We start from the raw sequence: 17,215 nt of genomic DNA on the forward strand, positions 1-17,215 counted from the left end.
AGCTTTCTATTTAGTCATCATGAAATCATGGAGGCAATTCTGCCCTCTCTTTCTTCCTGCGACTCTCCCCTTGCAGCAATCACTACTCTGACAAAAATGTCATCCTATTAGTGAGGAATTAACAATCTACTTGAAAATTTAAATACTGTTCAATTAACAAGTTTTGGTTATTTCCAGTATAGGCCTAGTGTTGGTACAATGCATGTACCTGCTGAACTGCCACTGTTCTTTTTGCAGTGTAATCTAACTTCTTTGAAAATCTTGCTTGTGTCTGTTCATTCTGCTAAAACAGCCAGGTCCCAGATGCTTGTTTACCAAAATGGCAATCTACCTCACAAATGTTATCTCAAAAATTCTTTTTCTGCTTTGCCAGCTTTGCTGTACCTTTAGAGAAAGCTTTTGCCACTGACAGATATTATACCCTATTGAAGCTACTTTTTGCATCACTTTCATGAATATCTTGCAAGCCATTCTGTTTTGTTTTGTTTTGTTTTTAATTATCACTACTATATCACCACCACCCAGCTTTCACACAGTATGCTTTATAAACAGATCAAAGGAGTGGTTTATTTGGGTTTAAATCTGACCTCACGCAGTGTGAGACACAGTGACACTTGCTGTCAGCTGAAGTATGAATCTCCATATTTTTTGCACTGCTGTGAAAAAACTAATTTAAAATCTCAAGAAGGCTAAATCAGCACAACTTTCTCCTGGAGATCAGCAATAAATCTTATAGGAGCTATACAATACAATAGGGTTATTTGAATAATATGCCCAACTTGCCAAATGTAAAAATTATATTAAGGTTGGAGTACTGAAACAATGTTAAGAAATGTTAAGAATTAGGTTCCCTTTAGTGAGTCTTCAATTGCATTACTCTGCTCATGCTCCAGAAAGTAATTAGTACTGGGTATAGAGGAGCCTGATGCTTGCAGTGCTCCAGCAATACACGCTGCTGATACGAGATGCACATAAGGAATGAGGCGGTTAAAAGAAGGGTGTCATGGGGACTGTTGATCACTGCCCTGTGGAACCACGCTCCTCGTGGGGTCTTGCCACAGCGGCCTTACGAAATGGTTAATATTTTTTTTTTTTTTTTTAGCATTCACAGACAGAAATCTGGGGTCTGATTTCCAGAAATGCAGTGTGCTCGTAGCTGTAGCTGAAACCTCCGGAGCTGCGCTCTGAATACTTAAAAATTCAAAGTCTTCTTAAAAAGATCAGATCCTGGATGTTCCTTGTCAATTACTCCTAAACTGCTCTTAAGCCCTCTCAGACTTGGCTGTCCTTAGATAAAATTGGCTTAGTATTATTTCACGTCCCACAGGTATTGTTCAGATAAATTCACTGCTGTTTGTCAAGTGCTCATATGGAGCCTGGATACCCCCACAGAAATGCACTGCAAGATGACGATGCCAGATCTACGATCAAGTATCGAATGACAGAGAGAGGAAGAAATATCGACTAACTGCATTTTCCAAAAGAGGCATATGTCCTCAAGGAGAAACAATGGCTGACAGAAGGATTACAAGTAATTTATTTTGGCAGTCACAGATGAACTAAGAGACCACATCAATTTTGCCATCTCAGCTCTAGCACTTTCTAATTTGTAAGTGTTTATCTTCGCAATCTCCAGTTAACAGAGGTTGTTATATAGGGAATACAGACATAATATTCACAGTTAATTTGTAAAATTACACACCCTATTATTGGACTGACCCCCTGCCTTGCATCATCATCAACATCTACATTCATAGCCCAGGTCTTTTCCTATAAAAGCTCATAGAGAGGCTCCTGAAAGACAAACCTGTTACCCTCTACGCAGATCAGGCACTCAGAAGAAATCATACAGCAAGAGACATACCCTTTGCCACCAAGTTCTCACTATGTGCTGCTAACAAAAATGTAGAGTTAGGAAACCAGGGTTGATTTCAAGTGTTGGAAAGGAGTCAGTTGGCATACACACGCTTATTTTTCTGTTGCTTGGGATTCATCTACAGCAAATCAAGAACACAGTATTAAATCATTCCTGACACCAGGATGAATCTTCCTTTGAAATCCAGGTCCTGCTCCAAAGCATGCCCTTTTGGAAGGTTCTTAACGCAATGGTTGAAAACTCCTTCATTGCTTCTTATAGGATAAACAATGTTATCCACAAACAGAGCAGGATTTATTCTATTTTTTAATTCAACTTGAGGCAAATTGCCAGCATGAAAATTTTCAGCTCAGTTAATCAGAGTTTATAAAAAATTACAAACAATGGAAAACAGTTTTTTAATGGCAAATGGTAATGAACTTATATACCAGTAGACTTTCAATTTGCTCTATAAGGTTTCTGCTGCTGGGGCATAAATGTCAACGCCCTTAGCAATGTAAAATTTCAGTCTTAATAGGAAGAAGAAATTCTGGTGTAAGGAACAGGCACTGGGCTGGGAATTGGGATGTGCAGATTTTGTTGTTTGTCCTGCTGCAAATCTGCTCCTGTGCTTCAGAGCAAATCCTTCATCTTTTTCTCTGTGCTTCCCTTTGTCTTTCCTAGTCAGGTTTTAAGCTCTTCAGGACAAAGACAATCTCTTACTAAGTTTTGCACACCAACACTCACAATGGTCCCTCGCAGATCCCATAGACATTACCAGAATATATGCACTAAATTATAGTAACTTTTCGTTTTCATTTCTAATTTTAAAAATGCTGCTACTAATGAACAAGCCCAATGTAATACATTGTTTTTCATTGGCTATATTCCCTACAATTTCTGATGGTAACAAGTACTTGTTTGCAGTATTATTTTTGCCTGTTGCTGTCTCTAGAACAGAAGAACGTCTTCATAGCACTTTGCGTAGAGGCCTGTGACCTGCTCCCAACTAATGCAAGACAATGGCAGGTTGAGGAGCAGATATCTCATCCACAGTTACCCGAAAACTTCAGACACTGTAGAACCACTGCAGTTCTCCTGTGCAATAGGTTAAGTCCGAAAGGGCACCAAATGGTAGGAACATCTCGGAGACAACATGAAAAACATTTCTATTTGGAATTGAGCTTGGGCACACAGGAAAGGCACCTAAGGGTGGAGGAAATGGCAGCTCACTCTGCTTCCAAAGCAGCGCAGATAAATATTAGTACACATCACTGAATTTCAGGTCACTCTGTCAGTGATCCTCAGCCGCGAGCCTTCTCAGACTCCCGAATCAACGACACCTAGCGTTGTTTCCTCCTGAGTAAGACCCACGCTTGTGCACCTTACTAGAGCAATGTAAAAGGATTGGATTATAGCTGCAATTAAGCACTTGTGTTTTAGGAAGAAATAGATTTGTAGAATCAATTCATACCTGCTCCAGGGGAGGAAGGTTCAAACATACTAGAAGTATCGCTGCATGTGTTGGAAGCTTGCTCCGAGAGCTTCTTTTTTGCACTTCCATCTGCAGACTTATGTGACTTCTTTTTATTCTTCACCAGAATTTTGTACATTAAATCCATGGGGCTTGGAAGAGGAACACCAGGTTCAAGCTGGAAGAAAAAGGAAGAGAAATTTCTTACCACAACAAAAGAAACGAGCTTATGGCAATTTCTTAGGGCCCACATGGTGCAAGATAATTTTGTAACCTCTATATGCCCTGTTAAAATGGAACGTATTTTGCACTAGAGGTAATCTCAACATTAAATGAAACTGGGCTACTGAGGGCACTTAAGAAGAAAAGAAAAATGCCTTATGAAATGTCTACAGTAATAATCGAAATAAGTATTAGTTCAAATATGAAAGACCACATTATAAAATGGCAGCTATGAGAATCAGTTGCATTTAGAAGATTACAATTCACTGTATCAGAACAATCTCTGCATCACAAATTATATGCTTAGGTCACCAACAGCTCACGTTGTTTAACCCCTCCTGCAGACTCTGTTTTGAAAGGCTGTATATGAAGAATGACACAGAACTGAAACACTTCAATAAAAATTCACAAAGGTATTTGTGATCTGATAAATACCAAACCATATTACCGGGTATTTTTCCAATGGATCCATAAGCAGTGCATCTCCAAATATTAATCTGCAGTACTCTGCCATTTTTGCCTGTTGTTTAGGGCTAAAGGAGAGAAAAGAAAGAAATAAATGATTCCTGTTAATGCTACAGAGTGAAAGCAGCAGTAATGGAATATCTAATATCCCTGAACTAGATATAATTTTCTGATACAATTGCTGTGAATTTTTCAGAGAGACCTAGATATATAATGCAATTATTCTGATTCCTCTGATAGAGCTTATCAAAAGGATCATACATGAAAGTAAAGGCATTAGTCAATTGAATAATAGTGAAACTGAAATTTTAACATTGAGGTATATTTTCCCATGCACTTAGTAGAAAATTAAAAAATGAAGCTGTCAGTTGTTACCTTTTGGAAAATAACCATTACATGAACTTGCCTCTTTCAAGCAACTGTTTTATTCAAAGTTTAAGTATTTTCCTCCTTATGTTACTTTATACACACGCCAGGCATTCCTCTCACCCCTGCCCCCAACTGGGTTTCTTTCTCTTTTTGTCATACCTAAGGCATAAGTCCCAAACCAGTAACACAGAGAACCGTCTCCTGTGTCGGTGTCTCCATTAACACTGCTCAATGTGTCTACAGGGCACAACCACACAGAAGAAGGGGCAGGTGACATGACCTGGGGCTCGAGACCACCAAAGCTGCATCAGATTCCTTTTTCAAAAACAAATTCTAAATTTCATTTAAAATTAGACAGTAAATTACTTCAGTGGTTTTCGTGACGTCCTCTAGAAGTAAATTGAACCTCAGTAAACTCTACTTACAATGAACTTTCCCAAAGTGTAACCAGAGAATAAAATAATTCCTGCACATCAGTGATGTGAGTTTTAGGACTGAAGACAGGTTATACTGCTCAGAAATATTACTCAAATCATCTTAAAATGCAACTCAGTGCTACAGTCACTCTCTAATTTTAGACTACTGTGTATTTTTGTAATATGTGCCTATTTAAAATCTGTAACATCTGAGCTTGGGTATCTTTGAAAGCTTCCTTTTTTGATACTCTGTTGAGAAGTCTTGATCAAAGGACAGGTTTATATTGCTTAATATAACTTCCTCAACTACTGTTAATTATGATCTGCATATCACAGAAGATACATGAACAGTATAAGCAGTTATGTTACCATGGAGCTATTTTTCATGGCAAGATAGAGCCGGGTATATAGGAAAAAAAAAAAAGGAGTGCTTATTTTTCTCTTGCAAACTAAGAGTACAACCCAACCACCGCTGTGTCTACTTTGTCATCAGCGACCAACTGAGCTCCTGGCACCGGAGCTGTGCTGGGGTCAGCAAGGCCAAAGCAGAGCTGAGATAAAGGCTGGGTGGCATTTGAATCAGAAAATGTATTTTCCCCGAGCTCAGCATTCTGGATGTCCCTTGAAGCAGATACAAGGTGAAGTAGTCATTAGCTCAGGCATTGACAAAACATATTGCAAGGAGAATTTAAATCATTCCATAAAGCTACACAAGTGCTGCATGCAGTTCAAATCAGCACAGCGTTCCATTAACGCGTTCTTTTGCGTGCGGCCAATTCTGCAAAAAAAGCTAAGAGCTACTTTTAGCTGAGGATGGAAAACGAAGATGAACACAAGCGAGGCAGTGGAACTAAGAACCCACAAGGGAGGAGGTGATGGGATGAATGGTTCAGGCTACGACAGCACGTTAGCTATTTCTAATCACCAGCTACCACGGAAAATAAAGACATCTCACTCTAGCAAGCAAACAGACCATGTATTTGCTCTAAGTCTAGGGGTCAGTACAGTGAATTTTATTTCAGTCTTCTCCACCAGTGTATATTTAGAATAGACCCATGCTCTTAGGCTCCAGAAAGTTCAAAGGACATTTCCTTGAATCAAAAGAGCACAATTATTGAAATTGTAGTAATTAGATGTGGCATCATTATTTTTAAAAGGCCACATCAACTCCAAAAAGTACTCTGAATAGGAATCCAAAAAAAATATGCAAGAGTTTAACCTAATAAATTGCAAACTATCGCCACAACTAGAGCTAATTCTTCTGATCTTCTGTGTTTAATGATATTTACCTCAAATAGCGTACAATGAGAACTTTCATTTTTGCAAAAGAGAAAAACGGAATGCAATATTATTTTGGTTTAGCCTATAAATTCCAATGTCACTGCATCCCAGAGGCAGAAAGAAGGAAAAGGAAAATTATGCGAAAAACTTAACGCTTTTTAATACTAAAAAAATAATCTTGCAGTAGTAGACAAGGCCTAAGTAGGAAAACCTTGACATTACAAAATTACCTGTCTTTGTGAACTGGACTATACGACTATACGTACAGGTATTTTGAAAAGCTCCAAAGAGGGAATAAAGAATATTTAGGAGCACCAGCATTCAACCGAGTGATATTTTTTGTGTTCTCTCTCTCTCTCAAATATATACATATATTTTTTGTTTCAAGAGATAGATCATTAGTAACAATATAGATTATGTGTTACTGTTATAGTATTTTAGAAGTTGGAATATCGCTTTCTTTTTATTCTCCCTTCTTTCAAAATTATGAACCAGAGCAGACTGAAGTACCAGCTTTTCTACATGCTATGGAACAAAAAAACCAGGTATTTCCTGGTCCACATCTAGTGTTATTAGAAATTCTCTCAGCATTCAGGTATTGTAATGAAAATTGATTGCCTCAAAAGAGCTGACTTTATCTGCTTTATGATTTTCTCTGTGGAGACACAGGTGGGTAGCACATAGACTAATTATATATATCCCCAAAATGTTCCAGGGCAAGGGAAGATAAAGTGGGAACATGATACCTGGAGATATGGAAATATAAAGAGTGTTAGGAAATGTTTTCATTGCCATTCTGCATTGCTTGTATTTTGTTTTACTGTGTTTGTATTATGTCTATTATGAAGGTCAATCTTTGGCACTACTGCACAACTACTGCTCCTGACATTATATTATCATCACCACTTCTGCAGAGATACTTCTGCATAAAACAAAGGCACAGGTGCTTCCCAGAAAAGTCTAAAATAATTTAAAGTGCAGGAAGAAAAAGCGATAAAAATACTGTTAATATTTGAAATAACAATTCCAGCAAGAAACCAGCAATATGAATAACTGTAATTAAATGTAATCTTGGAAGCAATCTTATATGGATACTGCTCAAGGATCACTTAACCTTTTTGCTATGTCATCAGTGGAGTTCTAATTATAGTGTCTGCTTTCAGATTTGCAGATTGCTTATCTTCTTGCAAGCCCAATTTCAAACGTCAAGGTCTTCTGGAGGTCTTTTCAACATTTTCAGGGCACTTTTCTGTTTCTTGATAGAACCACATCTTTTCTTAGTACTGTCTTTTTTCAGTATGCATGTTTTAACTTCAATATAAATAATGGCATACACAATATTTTATATACTAAAAGTTATATGCTTGCCTCTTTTCCTAAACTTTTTATTGAATAGAAACGGGCAAGAATGAATATACAACAGTGGAGGAATAGTAAAGCAAATGAAAATTCTTCATATGCTGTAAAGATATTAGAGAGGAGTCATTCTAGAAAAAAAATTGAAAGAAAGCAAAGTGAGATGATTAACATTATGTGCTAATGAATGATTTGTTCCCTAGGTAGGACAAAAAGCGTCAAAAATATTCTCATGGACATAAACCAGAAGGAAGAAAAATTGTATTTTTTGTCCAGTGGAGATGAACACTGTCACATCTATAGTGGTGTTGTACAATTTATTTGCCTCTGAAAATCTCCGTTTGTTTAAAGCCACGAATACAGAACACAGGCTAAAACCATGTTTCTGTTTAAGCCAATGCCAAAATTTCCAGTGATTTGAGCAGGACCAGCATTTCACACGTGAAAACCGACTCTTGTAACTTGAAGATCAGAAGAAAAATTTGGTCACCCTAAAGTAGGAACTGATGTCAGAGGACTTGTTTGACAGCAATTCAATAAAAACATCTCACATTTTTTGTTAAGACTTAGGGCAAAGTCCATCTTTAAGATCTAGGAGAAAAACAACATTCCAACTAAGCAAAAACACAAAAGGAGCATTCCATGAAATGAAGGTTCCTGTGAGTGGCATGACTAATTGCAGATTTCTCTAGCAACTAGTGAGGAAATGAAGGGATAATTGTAGCAGTTGGTAAAATAACTAGAAATTATTTTCATCTGAAGCAAAATCAGAAGTCATACACATTAATCTGGTGATTTACTGTGGCAGAAAATAACAAATAGCAATAAAGCCTCAGAAAGAAAACACTTGATATTGTCTTTGCGGACTTGCTTTGCTAAAAACCTATGTCATAGCAGTGTGTGGAAAAGGACACCAAACAATACACTTGGAAGGAATTCATTATTCCATGACTGGAGTTTTCTGGAGAGAAAGGTCCAATGGTTTCTGTGTGGCAAATGGTGAAGATCAGTGTAATGCAGCAGTAACCCTGTTCCCTTTTTGACGTATTCCTGCAGTATCATACCACCTTTAATTTTTAGTGTTTCATCTTATAGTTTTAAGCCACTTCTGTACATAACTTACATCTGACAGGAGTTTATTTTATACATATTTTACTTCTTTACTTTCCTAAAATAGAACAGATCACCCTGGAATAGCTGAAGATTTAAGTCTTAATGACTTTAAAGGAAGAAAAATGTAACCCTTCTGGTTGAAATAAATTGGACGTTGCTTTTTCGCTGCCTTATAGTAACACAGTGAATGTATATTTTAACAAATACAGAGGAATGAATACAAAATAGAATACATTAAAGAATGATGGTTGAGATCTTTTCTAAAGACCAGAGGTTGTATTTGGAAGCACCACGAGTTAAAACCTACAGCAGTATGTGAGCATAAGCAAATCCAAAGTTATATAAATTACACCCAAAAGAAAGGAGTGAATGGACTGATTAGAGAAATTAAATACAGTATCTGTGTGGTCTTTCAGAGGAAGACAGAACTAACCAAGCAGGATTCAACAGGTAGCTGTTCAAATTATAACCACGTGGCCTCTAAATGTGCACAGAGCAAGCACATATTTGCCCAAAAAAAGGTAGTGTAAACTTATACTGTGAGATATACAGGTAGTGTAGGTCAGCTCTCAGATTTTAAATGTTTCTACCTGCATCATTTTTGATCAGTATTTCACATCTGTTCTTAAAAACATTCTTGCACAGCTTCTACCAGTTCCTTCCTTTATGATGAGAATGTCCTTCCTAAAACAATGCAAAGGCAATTAGCCCTCACCCTTTTCCTCTTCAAGGAACAAAAGTGCCAACATCTTTTCTAATTTGTATTAAATCATTCATAGCTGCCCCAAATATTACTTTTTATTTCACATTAAAAAAACAAATGAAAAAATAAATCGGTCCAAACTGGCCCCAGAAGTGTTGAAAATGTTTTCACAGCAGAAAACAAAAAGGGAAAACGCCATTGAAGTTGAGGCACATGTTATGTGTCAACGTCACCCTGCTTTGAACCATGTGGTCTCCATATTCAAAACCAGCGTTAATGTCAAACTTAAAAGAAAAATTAGACCTAAACCAACAATAATAATAATAAAATAAATCACGGGGACCAATTTAGAAGCATTCTCATTTTTTTTCCTTTTTTAGGCAAACTGGTATTATTTGGCAGACACATAACAGTTCCTGGCCATTCATACCACCTATTTTGCAATCCTCCCGAATCTACAGTTCTGGCCTCTGCTTGTAACACGTGAGAAAAAGACCAAATTCCATGCACAGAATACACTTATAGCGCAGAATAGGGTCATAAGCAGGTGAAATATTGTCTTTTTTTTTTAAAAAAAATGAAGTACTGCTACATTCCAGTAGGACATACTGAGACTGTAATGTTAACAGAATTTGCCTCACAATTATTCAAACTCTTTCACACAAAAAGTTCTAATTCAGGAAGGTTTTTAAGAACATGCCTGATTCATTCTGATCATCTTGATTACTTAGGCTGATACACCTTTTTTGGGGCGTAAGAGCTGTTGATCACATCATATAATAAAACTGCCACAAATGCATACATAATACTGTTCTTAGACCTTATGAAAATATAACACCATACAGGAAAACATGGTAATTACTTACGAATCCACATGATTTTCAAAGGAAAGAAGGATTGGAAAGGGCGATGTCTTAAATGCGCATTCAGCAATAGCTTCTATTACTTCCTAAAGAATCAAAATACATACAGTTACAAATTTATATCTCTAAAGGAACAGTGTTTTGGTCTTTAAAGACACAAAAGACCCAAAGAGGTCTGAAATCCTACCCGAACTGCCTGAAATCAGACTTTCCATTCTAAACATCCCAGAAAGCTCTGGATGTGCTTTTGCAGCAACCAGATTTTTTAACCTGAACTGTAATCAAATCTCCAAAATGTCTGATGAGCCTCAAGCACAACATTTCTCAAGAAATGACTTATGCCTGCATAAATCAATAGTTTAAATGTAAAACTTGGTCTTTGTGTGGAGTTGCTCCATGCCTGAAGCTACGGCTTTCATGAACTATTTTGCATAATAAAAAACATGCTCTGACAAATGCATATCTTCTAAATATCATCAGCACAAGCACATATCCATAAAATCCTTCGTTACTCTGACTCACAAGTTTTAGTTCCCTCTTTTTTGATGAGAAATCCATTAACTGCTGGCTGTGTAGTAATTATCAGAGGGCTCAGAAACCGAAACTTCTATAGAAGTTTCCTTTCAGCTCTGATGGAAAATGGCAACTGTAAATCTACTAGAGGAAACATTTGATAACACTAATTTTAGTGGGGTGCAAATATAGTAATGCACTCACTGTTACGAATTATTCAATGTTTCCCTATTGGAATACAAATCCTTTATTTCAAAAGAACTTATAAAACACCGAAGACTTTCCATATGCACTGCTGTCAAATGCTGGAGCTTATAAGAACCTCAAACTCCGGAGCTTATAAGATCACATAACCCGTTCCCTCCCAAGTCATAAGGATGACTAAAACCTAGATGATTTATTTATTTTAAACAAGCCTCCTCTGGGAATTCCTTTTGTTCATTTCTCTACTTTTAAAGGCTCAATTGAGAAGCATGACAGTAACATATACGCTTCCTAAAACAAAAACTGAGCTGCTGGTACATTTTTCTGATGCTGGTTTGCAGAATCCAGGGCTGGAAGGAAAGCACAAGCCAGGAAAGAAAATGTCCAGTTTTCATGAAAGCAGAAAAAAAGAGAGTTAAGCCGCACTTGTCCCATGGGGGAACACACAATGGAGCGATTCCTGCTGCATACTTTCTTTCCAGCTCCAATCCATCACTCAAGTGCTCATACCACGTTCACACTGTTCAGAACCAGTGGGATTCTCAAAAGCTTCCAAGGCAATTTTGCCATTACAACGGAATAGCAGTGCTGAGAACTGGGTTACAAATATTGAGTCCTCCCATCTTGATGCTCTCAGCTCAGATCATGAGCACCAACCTGGTTTCCACCCACCTGCACCCTCCCCTTGGTTATGGAACATCATGCAAGGCTTAGGAACGCTTAAGGCTGGATCTAAAAGGTACTGCCCAAAGCAGTCCTGAGGCCTTTCTTGCCCCTACACACTGCTCCAGCTGTGGAGTAAATCCACAGAGTTATTTTCAACTGCCTTCTCAACTGCACAAAGAGATGAAATTCAGCATGCGTGGGGAAAATAACCTGAAAGAGTAAAATCAGGATTACACTGATGAAATCTGAGGATGAAAAGCTCAGGCATTGGTTCAGGTGAAAAACAGGTATGCTGGTGATTCACTCTTGCACCGCATTTAAATCTAAACACAAATTCTCTGTGGTCAGAGAGGAACAACACATTAAGTTCCACACTTTACTCTGGCTGCAGAATGACTCACCTGAAACAGGTCTCTGAGGTATATATAAAGAACATAAGCAAAGATTCCTGGTTATGGCATAAAAAATTGTTCCCTTTACGATCTCACCCTGGCAGCAGCTCACACTGTGCAGCCGAGAAAAACTTTACTGATTCCTGTATGTCATAAGCAAGGTAAAACCCAACCAAAAACCCACAAAAAGCCCAGCAACATAAGGATGGGAAGTATCTATCACTTCTGAAAGCCTATCTGAGCACGGAAAACTGACAGACTGAACAGAAACATTGTGTGCCATGGTCACGCCAAAAGCGTGAGCTGATAAATGACTCAGCGTTTAAGACCCAGTGATCACTCTGAATTGATTCACACACTTCTGACACATTATTTCACTATCATTTTGCTCCTCCTCAGGCAGGCAGCACACTTCCAGTGTTGAAAAGAAACCAGAAGTCAATATCTTTTTACATTTTTCTGTGTGGAGAAAAATTATTTGCCCTGAAGGATGACAGATGAAATATTCCTGAGTAGGTTTAAAATACCTCCTACTATCGCTCTGACAAACACAATGCCTAGGGTTGAACATCTAAATAACCAGGGATAATCCTCATTCCTGCTAATGATCCTTTTAAGAATCAGATTAATTTTGTTTTAAATTTCTGCTCATGACCAAAGGAGTTAAGAGCTATCTTCCTTAATTAAGGAACTTCCAGCAATCAGACTCTACACACATAAACATAATTGGCTTCACATAAACATAACTGGGAAGTTAATAACAAACATGCAAGAAGGTTGTTTTCTACATTTTCCCGTTATTAACTCAGTAAGTGAAGAGTTAGAGAAAACAAATACAAAAAAAGAAAGGAGTGTTCTGGTGCGAGTGAAATTTGGTGCTTTGTCTGTGTGGCAGTATTGTAGTAGGAGAGAAACCCTGCCCAAAAAACCTCATACTTCAAGTGTGGGAGACATGCTTCAAAGCTATAGCTAGTAGAGATGCACAACTAACACCTGTAACATTACCAAATTCAGTAATGGATATTTTTTCCACATCTTCTTGCACACAGGTAAATCTAGAAATGTATTTCCACGGCAAGTTCATCTCAGATGAACAAGAATTATTTCTTCACACTTCAAAAATTATATCCTGATGCAGCATTATAAGCTGTGCTGACTACCAATCTTAACACTACAGGAAAACACTTCCATCCTGCTCCTCTGACACCTTGGATCAAAAACATCTTTAAGAATAACAAAAAGATAACAATTTAAGGTTGTTGCTAAGGGTATTGATTCTACGTTTCATTATAGAAAAAGCAAATGGAAGATGAAAATCAGAAATACAGATGATATATTTAAGGTCTGAATGCCACAAATATCCCATCATGCTCTCTGAAGATACTAATTTTTCTTTTTCACTCTCCAGTGCTTCAAAATCTAATCCCAAGTATCAAGGATAAGGGTAACATTGCACACACTGTCATTCATTTTTTAAATTGTGAATATCATGATGAGTGGATGGGACCTGCCCAACTGGGCATGAGTAGCCTATTTTCTGCTCATACGAATTTAAAGGCTTCTAAGTTGTAGGAATTTCCACAATTGCTGCTCTTTCCTACCTCAGTTCAGCACTTTTGTATCCCACTCCATTCACCAGGCAGAGAACATAAGTATATTGACACATTGCTTATTGCTGGTCAACCTCAGTTCTCCTCTCTGCCGCACGCTACAGAACTGTAAAACAAACCAGTCCTTCCTCCCTATGCTCCTGGCTCCAGACCCATCTGCAGGTCCAATCTACACTGTGTAAAACCAGTTGTGGTGACAATACCTGGCCTTTCAGCCTTGGCTGTCGTCTACCTTGTTTCTCCCCCTTCACGAGACCTGATGCAGAGAGATGTGCACAGGAATCTGGACCTGGGCACTGTGCCCAGTCCCCAGATGCCACATACTGTTACATCATACAGTCGCTTTTTCTCCAGTTGCCATGGACAAGGCAAGAACCAAGACCTCTTCCTATGCAAAGTCCAAAGTGTGCAACTCTGCTCTTCCAATGACTCTGCAAGCGCTCTGAAATCACCTCCTCCGACCTCACATTTCACTTCCCTTCCGCTTTTGCAATAATATTCTAGCAATATATTTGTGACGCGTTTTACACAAAAGGCTGTCCCAAATAAAGGCAACTCCCCCAGCGTGCTGGATTGACGTACCTTGAAGGATATTTCTGTTGTCATCGTGAATCCGTGTGTAATGACCGGCTCTTCTTCAGCTGTTCGCCCTTTCCAGCAGTCCAGCTCCACACAGCGGCAGCCTGACAAAAGCACTTGCCGATACATCTCCACCGATGAGTTACCGGCCAGCTGTCCAGCTGCGACAGCACAAGAACATGAAAAAAGGAAAGTCATTTTGGGCCCCAGGAATAAATACAAATAATCTAATAGTAATGAGAGTTAACAGCATCTTTTACCCTCGGCTGAGAGGAGTATCACTCAAAGGCATATAAAAAGTATAAGAACGTAATGGAAATGACTTAGAGTCAATGTCATGGTTTGGGTTCTGCCGCAGTTAAATTGCTGTGAGGAGAAATAACTGAAGCCAGTTAAAAAACTTCGGATAGACAACATTTAAGACAAAAATTAAATAAATAAATAAGATGAAATAAAACTGCTTAGTTCTAAAAGAATTTATTATCCTTTGATGGGCGATGTGAAATTCAGAGGCGACTCAGGACAGCAAGATCACATTTTCTCATGACATGCAATGCAGCTTAAAACAAGACAAAACAAATCTCCTGCACAGTCACTAATGGTACCATTACTAGGTCTCAAATCAACATTTAATACACTAATCACCACACTGAGTTGGTCAGATAAATTTCCTGGTGTGATACTGTGTTATGTAGGGAGAAATTTAATTAAACTACCAGTTTCCAACAATGACATAATATAAATCTAAATATAAACAAGGAAAATGCAGGTTTTGCCAAACTCAGGAAGTATTAAAATCAAACCAAACACCACAAAGAAGTTCAGTTGTATCCAGGGAAGGATATCCAGCCAGGGTGTTGTTCAGCTGCTGTAACAGGATTGACTCCAATCATATGAACAAAAATTTCTTGCAGCAGAGAGGTAAAGATACCAGAACAGTTCAGTGCTTGTTTTAGATGTGAAGAAAATGGATGCAGTTTCCTGCTTTCTAGCAGACTTCCTGAGAAGACCTTCTTGGATTTCTTGAAGGGAATTCACTGGCTTTTTAAGGAGGCAGGGAGTTCATTTACACTGAAGCTTCTTCACTGATGGGGGACATACAAATACTGCGTATAATAAAATGCAGATGAATCCTCATTTTATTGTCTCTGTGGTTCTGTGTTTAAGTTTTACGCTGGGAGCTACATGTTTCGGGGTTTGCCTCACTAAACAGCATTGCCTACTTTTTCTATGTTTTTTACTTTCCACTAAAAGCTGTAACAGAAAACCTCTTCTATTTGAAAATTCCTGTTTGCCATTTCTGTCTGACACATTCTGTGAGCTGAAGCAACCATAAATACTCCATGAGATATTAACGTTACTCCTGTTGAAATCCATAAGATTTCTCAGCTCCTGCTAGAACCGATGGAAAATATATGTTAATAACAGAAGAATTTGGCCAGTGCTAGAAGGTTCTGAAAATCCAAATGGAGTCAGTAAAGTGACATGTCTCTTTTTTTGTTTACTTAACTTTTTCCTGTGTTTCACCTTTGATTATGGCAGGTTATCTTTACTCACACAAAAGCCTTTTTGGTGCAGGCCCAATGTCTGGAATAAGCGGCAGCTCTTTTTCTTTGCAGGACGCAAACGAGCACGAGCACAGCTCAGGGCACAGCGGCACACATTTCTGTGTACTCGTATCTGAGCATCTGCTTATGAAAGCTTGGCTCTTGTTATACGGATCATCTGAACTCTGCTACCTAAAAAAATACCTTTACTTAGAAAACTGTTTTCATATTGTCTTTCTTTTCCCTCAAAGCATATGGAATTTGGATTAACAAACTATTTTATGGTTAATAAACTCTACTATACTTCCTGAGAGACTGCTGGCTGTTCTTATTGATAAGCGTTTTAGACTACAAGATCCTTAACCTTCAAAAGTGTGTAAGTAAATCATGACATGCATCACTTGCCGTATGACACTTTCCACACTACCTTATTCATAAGGCTCAGGCATTTTGGAAGGATTCCTGCTAAGGATAAGAGGATATTCAACCTCCAAAACATTCAATCTTCAGAGAGACTCACAGTCAGAGTGCAAAACACTAGCATATGTTTTAATAGTCTCAATAGCTTATTTTCCTGAAATATGAAATATTAGGAATGTTCTCTCAAATGTCTTTTGCATTTATTATTTACAAACTTCTGTTGTGTGAGCCTCTATTTGCATCTATTCCAAACTATCCCTTTAATAGATGCATTCTAAAATGTGCTAACACGGACACTAAAGGGAATACTTCCAGTATGGTATTTTTAATACCCTGAGTACAAAACAATTTTTTAATACTGGAAACTGAAAGCATTATGTATTCCCTTCTACAATACATACAGAATCTACAGTAATACCACACTATCTGTATCACATCACCCTATATGGGATAAGAAGAAACAGATTTTGACAAAAACTTGCTTTTCTAAAAAAAATAATCAGCTAAATCAATACCTGACAAGACACTATGCAAAATGAGCTTGTGCTAATTGATACAACCTGGGGATGTGATCCACTTTTCCCCATACAGATCAGTCCCACGCTTCTGTAACTTTAAGCTGCTCATTTCTCAGTACGTGCATCCTTGTTGGGTTCATTCACTTTTTCCAAGTGCAAATTAATTGCAGTATATGGACTTAAAATTTGGTTACGATTTTATGATATGTATCCTCCTAAAACTGGGGGATATTTGGATCCAGGTACTTGGAGTCACCTAACTCTTCACTGTGCTAGAAACAGAAGGTGCTTCTGCCGCTCGCCCACCTGTGGCACCACGTTCTCCCAGCCTGAAGAAGTGCCTGTGTGCTCCCTCTGCCCTGCACAAACATGACTTAATAAAACTCCTCTTTTCAGGCAAGCCCTGGAAAAACAATCAAAAGTGTGTGAGCTCCAAGTCCCGCGCTGCCGAGAGTCTGGCTCTTGACTCCTGCAGCAACAGAAGGTGCTGGCAGCTAAGGTTTTTTAGACGCAGTACATTTATCTGAATTTAATTTCCTTCTGAGCTGTTTTGCCATGCACAGGACAAGCGACCCCGCACCATGAGATATTCTGCTACTGCCTGAAAGTCAAAATAAGGCTCTCATCCTATGGCTGTTATTTTTAACAC

At 38.2% G+C, this 17,215-nt stretch overlaps 1 protein-coding gene across 4 annotated transcripts in view; it reads right to left on the reverse strand.

The window, feature by feature from the left end:
• The window catches only part of PLCB1 (phospholipase C beta 1), a 370,006-nt gene that overhangs the window by 95,445 nt on the left and 257,346 nt on the right, over window positions 1-17,215 (reverse strand). For all 4 annotated transcript variants that reach the window (XM_065630670.1, XM_065630673.1, XM_065630671.1 and 1 more), the window contains 4 exons: window positions 14,085-14,242; window positions 10,121-10,203; window positions 4,000-4,084; window positions 3,330-3,507 (listed from right to left, as the gene is read on the reverse strand). In XM_065630670.1, the coding sequence (XP_065486742.1) occupies window positions 3,330-3,507; window positions 4,000-4,084; window positions 10,121-10,203; window positions 14,085-14,242 (504 nt within the window). The remainder of the gene's footprint in view (window positions 1-3,329; window positions 3,508-3,999; window positions 4,085-10,120; window positions 10,204-14,084; window positions 14,243-17,215) is intronic.

This window comes from Caloenas nicobarica, chromosome 3 (assembly GCF_036013445.1).
Source record: "Caloenas nicobarica isolate bCalNic1 chromosome 3, bCalNic1.hap1, whole genome shotgun sequence".
Classification (NCBI taxonomy): domain Eukaryota; kingdom Metazoa; phylum Chordata; class Aves; order Columbiformes; family Columbidae; genus Caloenas; species Caloenas nicobarica.